The sequence below is a fragment of the Pelophylax lessonae genome (genome assembly GCF_965119305.1).
Source record: "Pelophylax lessonae genome assembly, chromosome: 8".
Lineage (NCBI taxonomy): Eukaryota > Metazoa > Chordata > Amphibia > Anura > Ranidae > Pelophylax > Pelophylax lessonae.
The window spans coordinates 260,803,074-260,815,808 of NC_138775.1; the positions used below are offsets into that span (position 1 = coordinate 260,803,074).

Below are 12,735 nucleotides of genomic sequence, written 5' to 3' on the forward strand. Positions count from 1 at the left end.
ATATGTAAGAGGCCGGTCACTTCACTGGGTATATGTAAGAGGCCGGTCACTTCACTGGGTATATGTAAGAGGCCGGTCACTTCACTGGGTATATGTAAGAGGCCGGTCACTTCACTGGGTATATGTAAGAGGCCAGTCACTTCACTGGGTATATGTAAGAGGTCAGTCACTTCACTGGGTATATTTAAGAGGTCGGTCACTTCACTGGGTATATGTAAGAGGCCGGTCACTTCACTGGGTATATTTAAGAGGCCCGTCACTTCACTGGGTATATGTAAGAGGCCGGTCACTTCACTGGGTATATGTAAGAGGCCGGTCACTTCACTGGGTATATTTAAGAGGCCCGTCACTTCCCTGGGTATATGTAAGAGGCCAGTCACTTCACTGGGTATATTTAAGAGGCCAGTCACTTCACTGGGTATATGTTAGAGGCCGGTCACTTCACTGGGTATATGTAAGAGGCCGGTCACTTCACTGGGTATATGTTAGAGGCCAGTCACTTCACTGGGTATATGTAGGAGGCCAGTAGAATAAAAGAGTGTTAGCTCCAATTTTTTTATATCACACAATATTACCGCAAAGGTCTAGGAAACACACAATTTCAATTTCAAAAAACACATTATAACTTAATTTTAGGGAGCACAAAAATTGCAATAATTGCCCAATTTTTTTGTAAATATAAAAGCCGAGGTTATACCTAGGAAATAGTTACCCAACATGTCAAACCTTAAACATGTCAGTACCCTATATTTAAAGTGGCACATTAAAAGCCCGGTATAAGTCATCAGTTTAGCTAGTTTAACGAAGGAGGTCTGGAGCTAGAATTATTGCTCTCATTCTGGCGTGCGTGGCGATATGTAATATGTGTATCACAATTGACATTTTCAGGCATTGGTGCCCCGCTGCGTACGCTCACATATAGTGCATCAATTTTTTTAGGGGGTTTATGTGCTTGGGTGTAACTTTAGATTTTTTACAATTAACCACTTGCCGCCTGCCCGCCGTCAATTGACGGCGGGACGGTGCGACCATTGTTCTGGGAAGACGTCATATGACGTGATCCCAGAAAAGCAGGGCAGGCGCGCGATCGTGTGCGCGCCGCCCTGCACTGCCGGTGTCGGGGTGTCCCCGGGACTCCCCCCGTCACCGGCAGGGGGGAAACAGCCAATGGGCATGGCTGTTTCCCACGTGATCGGCTGTGTTCCAATGACACAGCCGATCACAATACAGGAGCCCGGAAGATGACCGCGCATGCGCGATAGGGAGCGCGCAGCGCGGTCATGTCGGTGGCGCTGTGTTCCGTAGGAACACAGCTGTCACCGGCAGTAGTAAACAGTCACTGACAGTGACTGTTTACTAAGTGATCGGCTGTGAATCCATTCACAGCTGGTCACAAAATGTAAACACAGAGCAGTAACTCACTGTTACTAGCTCTTTTCCCCTCATACAGTTTCCAGTGTGAGGAGAGCAGAGCTAGAAACAGTGAGTTACTGCTCTGTACACATGTAAAATGTAAAAGCACACAAATAAAGGTCCCCACACAGTCCTCAGCCCCCCCCCCCCCCCAATGTCACCTGTCACCCAACAGTCACCTCATCAGTGCCCAGAAATTGACACCCATAAGGCTACTTTCACATGTGAGCGTAGCGATCGCAGGCAGAATCACAGCGATTCTGCCCGCGATCCGGAAATCATTGCAAATTGCGGGACGCCTGTGTGTTGCCCGTGATTTGCAATAGCACCCCAAACGCTGTGCGATGCCGTGATTTCCACCTGCCGAATCGCGGTAACATCGCGCAAACAACGCATGACGCCCAAAAAAGGTACAAGAGCTTCTTTGGGGCGTCATGCGTTGTTTGCGGGATGTTACCTCGATTCGGCAGGCGGAAATCTCAGCAACATCGCACAGCGTTTGGGGTGCTATTGCAAATCACAGGCAACGCACAGGCGTCCCGCAATTTGCAATGATTTCTGGATCGCGGGCAGAATCGCAGTGATTCTGCCCGCGATCGCTACGCTCACATGTGGACATAGCCTAAAGTTCACCGGTCACCAGAGACTGCCATCAGTACCGCCGTGCACCATCACCCATCAGTGACCATCGCCCGTCACCTGTCACCCATCAATCACCGTCACCTGTCACCCCATCAGTCATCGTCATCTGTCACCCTATCAATCATCGTCACTTGTCACCCCATCAGTGATCGTCACTTGTCACCCCATCAATCATCGTCACTTGTCACCCGATCAGTGATTGTCATCTGTCACCCCATCAATCATCGTCACTTGTCACCTCATCAATCATCGTCACCTGTCACCTCATCAATCATCATCCCCTGTGACCTCATCAATCATCGTCACCTGTCACCCCATCAGTCATCGTCACTTGTCACCTCATCAATCATCATCACCTGTCACCTTATCAATCATCGTCACCTGTCACCCCATCAGTCATCGTCACCTGTCACCCCATCAGTCATTGTCACCTGTCACCCAAATCAGTCATCGTCACCTGTCACCCCATCAGTCATCGTCACCTGTTTGCCATATACATGCAATCACTTACCGACCGCCTAACGACTATATGCGTCGGCCATTAAAAGCTAAATACTGGGGTTATGGCAGCAGATAGCCCCCATAACCCCGGTATTTTTTGAAACGGCGGGCGGTCGGCTTTCAGATAAGGGTGGTCCCAGTGGCAGATTCGCCGCGGAATTACCCTTACGGTGCAGGGGAAGAGGTGCCCCCCTCCCCTCCTGCCGCGTCCCAGACGTTTTCCCAGCTTACCGGACCCGGCGGCAGCGGGGAAAACTATCCGGTCCCGGATCCTCAGAGACAGGAAGTCGAGTGAGGGCAAGATGGCCCTCACTCGACTCTATGGTCTTGGAGGACCAGAGCTATGTCAAAAGACGTTGCCTAGCAACCGGTTTAAAGGGCCGCTTTTTTTTTTTTCCTTTTTCAACAATTTTTTTTTTTTTTCTTTTTTAGTGTAGTTGTGAGGTGTGAGGTCTTTTTGACCCCAGATCTCACAATAAAGAGGACCTGTCATGCCTATTTCTATTACAAGGGATGTTTACATTCCTTGTAATAGGAATAAAAATGATCAAAACATTTTTTTTTAAACTGTGTAAAAATAAAAAAATTATAAATAAAATAAATAGGAAGAAAAAAAAATTAAAGCGCCCTGTCCCCGTTAGCTCGCGCGCAGAAGCAAACGCATACGCAAGTCCCGCCCACATATATAAACGGTGTTCAAACCATACATGTGAGGTATCTCCGCGATCGTTAGAGCGAGAGCAATAATTTGAGCCCTAGACCTCCTTTGTAACACTAAGCTGGTAACCTGCAGAAATTTTTAAAATGTTATCTAGGGGGATTTTTAAGTACCAATGTTTGGCGCCATTCTGTGAGCATGTGCAATTTTGAAGCATGACATGTTGAGCTACAGATGAAGCTGTGTGTCACAGCGAAACGCGTCTAGCGATAGGTAGAGCGAGTACCACGTGATCCCCGGCCGGAGGATCGTATGCTGCGGGAGCAGCACACCACCGAGCCGCTCTATGCTTGTTTTACTTTGTTGTTTGTGAGTATAAATCCCTGCCATGCACCCAATAAATGTGTTGTTTAAAACAAACTTCACCATGAAAAGCTTCTCTTTTTGAGGATACGGGGGCGATGAATCTTGAGGTTCCAGCTAATATTCCTCACCAATTGAAAAACAGAGTGTAAAGCCTTTATTCCATGCCTGATTACATCCAGTTGATGGTAAGCAGACATCTTAAGGGGGAAACCCCGCTTATTGCACATTTTGAACACTCAAGCACTTTATGAATATCGGAAAAAGTCACAGCATTCTGGAAAGATTTATTTATGGACAATTATTTATATATTTATCTATTTGGAACACATTGTGTATAAATATTTGAATTTTATGATTGTACACTTCATATTATTCCTTTGAAGATCACCACAGATGTATTAAGTTATTGCACAATTTTATATTATTTTTTATATATATTTATAGATTTATAATTTTAAAGCAGCGCTGCACTCACATCTCTCATGTTGGGTATCTAATTACTCTGTGTAACATTATCTTTCACATTATGGAAAAAAATTGGGCTAAATTTACTGTTTTCTTATTTTTCAGTTCAAAAAAGTGAATTTTTTTTAAAAAAAATTGCATTTGGAAGACTGCTGCGCAAATATGGTGTGATAAAAAATATTGCAACGATCTCCATTTTATTCTCTAGGGTCTCTGCTAAAAAATATATATAATGTTTGGGGGTTCTAAGTAGTTTTCTAGCAAAAAAAAATGATTTTAGCTTCTAAACACCAATTGTCAAAAATAGGCCCAGTCTTAAAGTGGATAAATGGACAACTTTGTGAAAAGTGCTACTTGGATGTTAGGCCTATGTATGTGGCCAGGCTGTGAAAAAGTGTTACACGTGTGGTATCGTCATACTCAGGAGGAATAGCAGAATGTATTTTGGGGTGCAATTTTTGCTATGTACATGCTATGTGTTAGAAATATTGCATAAATGGACAGCTTTGTGTAAAAAAAATGTGTTTTCATTTTCTTTCCACATTTTCCAAAAACTTGTGGAAAAAAAGGACATGTTCAAAAGACTCATTATGCCTCAAAGATTATACGTTGGGTTGTTTGCTTTCCAAAATTGGGTCATTTTATGGGGGTTTCCATTGTCCTGGTTCTCCAGGTATGTGTAATTTGTGCTCCTAGAATGCCGGACGGTGCTACTTGGATGTTAGGCATAAAATGAGTATGTATGTGGCCAGGCTGTGAAAAAGTCTCACACATGTGGTATCGCCATACTCAGGAGGAGTAGTAGAATGTGTTTTGGGGTGTAGTTGCAAGTATACATATGCTGTGTGAAAGAAATAACCTGTTAATACGTCAATTTGTAAAATAAAAAAATAAAAAAAATCTTCATTTTGCAAAGAGTTGTGGGAAAAAATTACAACTTCAAAAAACTCACCATGCCCCTTATTAAATACATTGGAATGTCTACTTTCCAAAAAGGGGTCATTTGGGGGGTATTTGTACTTTCCTGACTTTTTAGTGTCTCAAGAAATGAGATAGGCCTTCAGTACATCAGGTGTGGTCACATGAGATCAATTTTCAATGATTAGCACCATAACTTGTGGACTCTATAACTTTCACAAAGACCAAATAATATATACTTATTTGGGTTATTTTTACCAAAGATAAGTAGCAGTATAAATTATGGCCAAAATTTGTGAAGAAAAATTACTCATTTGCTAAAGTTTATGACAGAAACAAAGAAAAATGTGTTTTTTCACAATATTTTCAGTCTTTTTTTATTTATAGCACAAAAAATAAAAAACCCAGTAGTGATTAAATACCATCAAAAGAAAGCTCTATTTGTGTGAAAAAAAGGACACAATTTTTTTATGGGTACAGTGTTGCATGACTGAGTAATTGTCATTCAAAGTGTGAGAGTGCTGAAAGCTGAAAATCAGTCTGGGCAGGAAGGGGGTAAAAGTGCACTGTAGGCAAGTGGTTAAAGAGGAAGTAAACTCTGGGGTTTTTTTTGTCCTTTTTTTTTAACCTGAAAAGTAAAGGCATAATGTGCTAGTATACATTGCATACTAACACATCATGTGACACCTGCAAACTAAGCCCTCTTTCTCCCCGCTGGAGGCTGCATCCATCTTCGCCCATCTTTCTTCCAGGTCCGCAGACTCCAGCTGTGCTACTGGCCAGAGCCACGTGACGTCACTCCCGTGCATGCTCACGGGAGCCACTGGTCACGGCACAGGGCTCTGAAGAAAAGGCACGGACAGTCATTCCTTCAGAGCACATGCGCAGATGACGTCATTGGTGCAGTATACAGTTAATATCTCCTAAACAGTGCAAGTTTAGGAGATATTTACAGTACCTATAGGTAAGCCTTATCATAGGCTTACCTATAGGTACAAACATTAGAGGAAAGTTTACTTCCTCTTAAAAAATTTTTTTTTTTCTTAGCAAAAAGTCCCCTATGTGATGATTTTTTTTGGTGGCAGGTTCTCTTTGAAGAGACCCTGGATGTCTCCCCTGTGCTTCACTGAATAGAAAGCACTGCAAATCGCACTGCATTACACTATTTTCCGGCTTTGATGGGAGTAGAAACTGTCAATGGGGACCTGTAAGTGACGTCACACGTCACTTGGGGGTCATCAACTCCGGGCCTGCATGCGGGGAGAAGGGCATTAAGGCGGAAGCCCAGGCGCAAGGTTGAAGCTTGAGGTCACCATGGTAACCTGGCGCCTGGGGTTTGTCAAACCCTGGTATATGCTATATATTTTTTTTTTATTTGCTATATTTTGTTTCCATAAAAGTAGAGTTACCCTTTAATCGTTTTTTTCAACCATAATGTTGGGGGTGACTTACAATCTGTGGGAATATGTTACTGTACGCTGACATTGAACATGATCATCTAGGCTATAAATGTTGTTCTACAGAGCGACTGATTAGTAAGCGGCCCAGAGCTCACACTCCATTCTGCATTCATGCTGCCGATTCACAAGGACTCAAAATTCCGTGCATTATTCATGTGCGCCCTCCATTGTCCTGTCCTTTATTCCTGGGAGAAGGTCCAGGCTTGACTGCCCCATTGAAATTGTTCTTGCCTGTGGCTGAAGCTACTAGACCCGAGGCTCAACACTCTGCCTCTGTGCAGATGAATGATCTGTGCCATCTTATTTTTTTTTCCTGAACAATATAAGAAATTTCTGGAAAATGGCGATGGTCAGTTCGGGGGGGATACTGCAGTTTTGAAAGATATTTAACTAAATATCAGTGGCAGACAATAAAATGTCATCCCAGCTCTTTTATCAAAGTGCCAATTTAATTTTAAAATCCACTGACATAAACAATTCCCCTAAATGCTTAATTTAGATATTTCAAGTAGATCTAAACCCAATAATTAAAGTGTTACTAAACTCAGGAGCCTGCAGTCACTATATCTTGTCTCTCACGGTACAGAGAACATGGAAATGCAATTATTTTCCTAAATATTAACTGCTAAATATCTTTTCTTAGCAGTAATATGGCTTTTATGAGTTTCCAGGTAAAGTTTGTAGAAGGAGTTTTCATTCTACTTTGATTGTCCTATGAGGCTGCATCAGTGGCAACTCTAGGAATAATATATAGGGGGGGGGGCACATAAGATACCACAGTTAAAACTGAGGGGCACTCATAATTTTCACCACTAAATCATACCACTGAAGAAAACAAAATCAGTATATATATATATATATATAGGATTACAAAATACGAGAGTAATGCAGTATGCAATGATTCCTTTTTATTGTACTAACCGAACCCTTAAAAGACAAGCTTTCAAGAGATTTCCTTTCTTCCTCAGGTATTGCTTCAGACCTGAGAAAGCTTTTCTTTATAGTTTAAAGCAATTTCAGCAGTTTACGCAGTAATAACCCCTAGTATTGCTGCCAGTTTATGCAGTAATAACCCCTAGTAATGGTGCCAATTTACGCAGTAATAGCCCCTGGTATTGGTGCCAGTTTACACAGTATGAACCCCTAGTATTGCTGCCAGTTTAATAACCCCTAGTATTGGTGCTAGTTTATGCAGTAAGAGCACCTAGTATTGGTGTCAGTTTACACAGTAATAACTCCTAGTATTGGTGCCAGTCTATGCAGTAATAGCTCCAAGTATTGGTGCCAGTTTATGCAGTAATAACCCCTAGTAATGGTGCCAATTTATGCAGTAATAGCCCCTGGTATTGGTGCCAGTTTACACAGTATGAACCCCTAGTATTGCTGCCAGTTTACGCAGCAATAACCCCTAGTATTGGTGCCAGTTTATGCAGTAATAACCCCTAGTATTGGTGCCAATTTACGCAGTAATAGCCCCTGGTATTGGTGCCAGTTTACACAGTATGAACACCTAGTATTGCTGCCAGTTTACGCAGCAATAACCCCTAGTATTGGTGCCAGTTTATGCAGTAATAACCCCTAGTATTGGTGCCAGTTTACGCAGTAATATAGCCTAGTATTGGTGCCAGTTTATGCAGTAATAGCCCTTAGTATTGGTGCAGGTTACACAATAATAACCCCTATTATTGGTGCCAGTTTATGCAGTAATAGCTCCAAGTATTGGTGCCAGTTTATGCAGTAATAGCCCCTAGTATTGGTGCCAGTTTATGCAGTAATAACCCCTAGTATTGGTGCCAGTTTATGCAGTAATAACCCCTAGTAATGGTATCAATTTATGCAGTAATAGCCCCTAGTATTGGTGCCAGTTTACACAGTAATAACTCCTAGTATTGGTGCCAGTCTATGCAGTAATAGCACCAAGTATTGGTGCCAGTTTATGCAGTAATAACCCCTAGTAATGGTGCCAATTTACGCAGTAATAGCCCCTGGTATTGGTGCCAGTTTACACAGTATGAACCCCTAGTATTGCTGTCAGTTTACGCAGCAATAACCCCTAGTATTGGTGCAAGTTTATGCAGTAATAACCCCTAGTATTGGTGCCAGTTTATGCAGTAATATCCCTTAGTATTGGTGCCAGTTTACACAGTAATAACCCCTATTATTGGTGCCAGTTTATGCAGTAATAGCTCCAAGTATTGGTGCCAGTTTATGCAGTAATAGCCCCTAGTATTGGTGCCAGTTTATGCAGTAATAATCCCTAGTAATGGTGCCAATTTATGCAGTAATAGCCCCTAGTATTGGTGCCAGTTTACGCAGTAATAGCACCTAGTATTGGTGCCAGTTTACACAGTAATAACTCCTAGTATTGGAGCCAGTCTATGCAGTAATAGCTCCAAGTATTGGTGCCAGTTTTGCAGTAATAACCCCTAGTAATGGTGCCAATTTACGCAGTAATAGCCCCTGGTATTGGTGCCAGTTTACACAGTATGAACCCCTAGTATTGCTGCCAGTTTACGCAGCAATTACCCCTAGTATTGGTGCCAGTTTATGCAGTAATAACCCCTAGTATTGGTGCCAGTTTACGCAGTAATATAGCCTAGTATTGGTGCCAGTTTATGCAGTAATAGCCCTTAGTATTGGTGCCAGTTTACACAGTAATAACCCCTATTATTGGTGCCAGTTTATGCAGTAATAGCTCCAAGTATTGATGCCAGTTTATGCAGTAATAGCCCCTAGTATTGGTGCCAGTTTATGCAGAAATAACCCCTAGTATTGGTGCCAGTTTACACAGTAATAACTCCTAGTATTGGTGCCAGTCTATGCAGTAATAGCTCCAAGTATTGGTGCCAGTTTATGCAGTAATAGCCCTTAGTATTGGTGCCAGTTTACACAGTAATAGTCCCTAGTATTGGTGCCATTTTATGCATTAATAGACCCCTAGTAATGGTGCCAGTTTATGCAGTAATAGGAACAGGTGCATTCGAGCTACTACCTCCTGTGCAATGTCTGCGAGCCTCAAACACACAGCACCCAGCCTATGAGGTCTTTGTAAACCTCTATGTAACCTATACAAAAAAGGATAAAGGCCGGTGCTATATGGACATCGGCTAAAACATTGTTTTATTGTAGCATATGAACAACAAATAAATCAAGTTAAAAACCCAACGTGTTTCGGCCATTAGGCCTTATTCATGGCTAACGCATAAGTGACACAAAACAGCTTAAATAGTGTAGACTAAATCACATGGTTGACCCCAAAGGGTCCTATGACCCAAAAAGGGGTGGTGGCAAATATCAAAACATACAAAAGAAGAACACTATAAGCATACAATTTGACCGAATGTATCTAAAATCATGTACCACAAAGATAAAAAAGGAACAGCATTAAATATACTGAAAAAGTATAATGAGAAAGTATACTAAAAAAGTATATACCTCCAGATATCTGTTTCTATTTAAATTTCTTTTGTGTGTGTTGGATAGTCAGCCTCACTTCTACTTATTAAAAGGTTTGTCGTTTGTGCAGTACCACGGGCCACAATGAGCGGAGCTGGTAGATGACAGGTGCAGAGCAGACACGGACACAGCCTTCTCTACCCTATGGGCCCTCTGATCCGATCTGCCCAGACAGAAGGGGACAGATCCCCTTCTGTTTTTTTAAGTGGATCGAATTGGAGATAGGCGGGATAAACAGACACAATCTGTTTACATCTGCTGCTCTATAGAGGTGAATGGAGGGTCCGATTGGGTCCACCTGAAAAACAGACAGGCAGTCCCGATTGGACCTATTGTGTGAAAGAGGCCTAAGGCTGCTTTCACATGGATGCACTGTGGTTTACCTGCACCTCAGCTGACCTCAATCTTCACTTCTTCCTCATCATTCCTGCAGGTATCCCTGGCTGCTGCTGGCAGGTATGGCTGGTGGCTGCTGCTGACGGTCCTCCAGGGCTGGTACTGCTGATGGGTACTGCTGGCTGGTACTGCTGATGGGTACAACTGGATAATACTGCTGGCGGGTACTGCTGGCTGGTATTGCTGGTGGGTACTGCTAGCTGGTACTGCTGGAGGAAACTGTCGGCGGGTACTGCTGGCTGGTATTGCTGGTGGGTACTGCTGGCTGGTACTGCTGGTAGGTATTTCTGGCTGGCTCGTTTGTAGACGCGATAACTTTTGCGCAAACCAATCAATATACGCTTATTGGGATTTTTTTACCAAAAATATGTAGCAGAATACATATTGGTCTAAATTGATGAAGAAATTCGATTTTTTTTTAATTTTTTATTGGATATGTTTTATAGCAGAAAGTATAAAATATGTTTTTTTTTTTTTTTTTCAAATTTGTCGCCATTTTCTTGTTTATATCGCAAAAAATAAAAAACACAGAGGTGATCAAATACCATGAAAATAAAGCTCTTTTTGTGAGGAAAAGGACATAAATATTATTTGGGTACAGCGTTGCATGACTTCAATTGTCAGTTAAAGTAACGTAGTGCAGTATCGCAAAAAATGGCCTGGTCATTATGGGGGTAAAACCTTCCTAGGTTGAAGTGGTTAAAGGCCTGGATTCTTTCCTAAATGTACATAATATAACTGGGTACTAATATTTCTAGGTAAAGTTGATCCAGGGAATATCCGATTGCCTCTCGGGGGATCAGGAATTTTTTCCCCTGCTGGAGCAAATTGGATCATGCTTTGCTGGGGTTTTTGCCTTCCTCTGGATCAACTGTGGATATAGGATTGTGAAGATAGGATTGTATATTTATTTTTCCCTTTTATTGGTTGAACTAGATGGACTTGTGTCTTTTTCCAACCAGACTAACTATGTAATAGGTAACCTTCTGTGTACTAAGCTAAGAATTCATAACTCCTAGAGCAGGGGTATCAAACTTTCATCATGGGCCACATCAGCATGTGATAAATGATAAGGAAAATGATGACCATGATGGTGATGATGATGGAACTGTCTCCTTTATCTGGTAGAATGGGATTAGTGGACTTTGCCATACCAGCTACTTGATTCAAGAAAAACCCAAAGTGAGCCAACTGGTCATTACTAAATCTGTAAACCTAAATGACTGTAATGAACGTGAGAGGATGGTTACTGGAAATGCCTATTTCTACACATGCCCCTCGTGCAAACAGGTATGCAAACATGCTACAAACTCATTGCAATTTTGTATATTTGATTTTTTTATTTCCTTATCTCGTGGAAAAACATAATAATTTGTTGATGGTCTTTTCTCTTGAGAGAAACAATAATTTCCGAGCAGCTGCGACCTACAGCTATAACGTGAAAGGAACAAATACGGGTGGTCGTCTCCTGGGGGCAGAAGTGCGAGAAGTTCACCAGTTCACACCGTTCAATGAAATCGATGGAGCAGTGGTGGTAGAGGCAAGGTACATCTCTTTATATTGTCACTTGAAAAGCAAAAATGTTTCAGAGTTGAAGCTCTGCTCAGAGGTCAAGCTGTAATGGGTTTGTTCAACAGGGCTTTGTAACAATCATTAGCTATGGACACAATGCAGTAACCAATAGAAGCTGAACAGAATCCATGCTTATACTGAGCTTGCTAAAGTACACTGAGCTCTAATTAGTCGCTGTCCTTTGAACTGCATTGCTGAAAAAGCTCATAGATAGTGGTGCGATGCAGATTAATTGCTGGATGGAAACACACTGAATGTGATAGGATCTAGGGTGTGGTTGGCGGTCAACGTTGGCCCAGAGGGTTCAGTCTTAAAGAGCTGGTCAGTTGGACTCAGGGTGTCCACCGGAAAAGAAAAGAGGGAGGCAGGAAAGTCCTTACAGTGTAAATAAAATAATAAATAGAACCGGCGCTCAATCAACCCCAATATGTATAAAAATCACAAGAATAAATATGAATACACATCTAAGAGCAAGCAAAGCAACAGCAAATCAATGTAAATAGGTGATATAGTAATGTGCACAGTGACAACAAGTGCAAATATACCACAATAAAAATATGCAGCAATATAAATAAGTAAAAATAAATAGATGAAATAAATATCATAGGAAGTGATGAATGGTAACAAATTAATACTGAATAGTATCAAAAAAAATGTGGTAAGGTGCATAGTGCAAAATTTGTGCATAAATAACCACAATAATATAACGTGATGAAAAAGGATCACTAAGAAATACAGTATAGTGGAAGTGAACTAATAAAGTGCACCGTGCTAATAAAAAGGTCAGATCCAATAAATGAGAAAAAAAGAGAGAAATTGGTCTGAACCCACTGAAAGTGAATATAGTGCACAGTATAAATGATCACAGTGGTAAACAGTGACAAATTG

The 12,735-nt window shown here is 41.8% G+C and overlaps 1 protein-coding gene across 1 annotated transcript in view; it reads left to right on the forward strand.

The window, feature by feature from the left end:
• LOC309562240 (vitellogenin-1-like) overlaps window positions 1–12,735 on the forward strand; it is a 186,376-nt gene that overhangs the window by 9,041 nt on the left and 164,600 nt on the right. Inside the window, exons 2-3 of the mRNA XM_082266361.1 lie at window positions 11,404–11,565; window positions 11,672–11,820. Of these exons, the coding sequence (XP_082122487.1) occupies window positions 11,404–11,565; window positions 11,672–11,820 (311 nt within the window). The remainder of the gene's footprint in view (window positions 1–11,403; window positions 11,566–11,671; window positions 11,821–12,735) is intronic.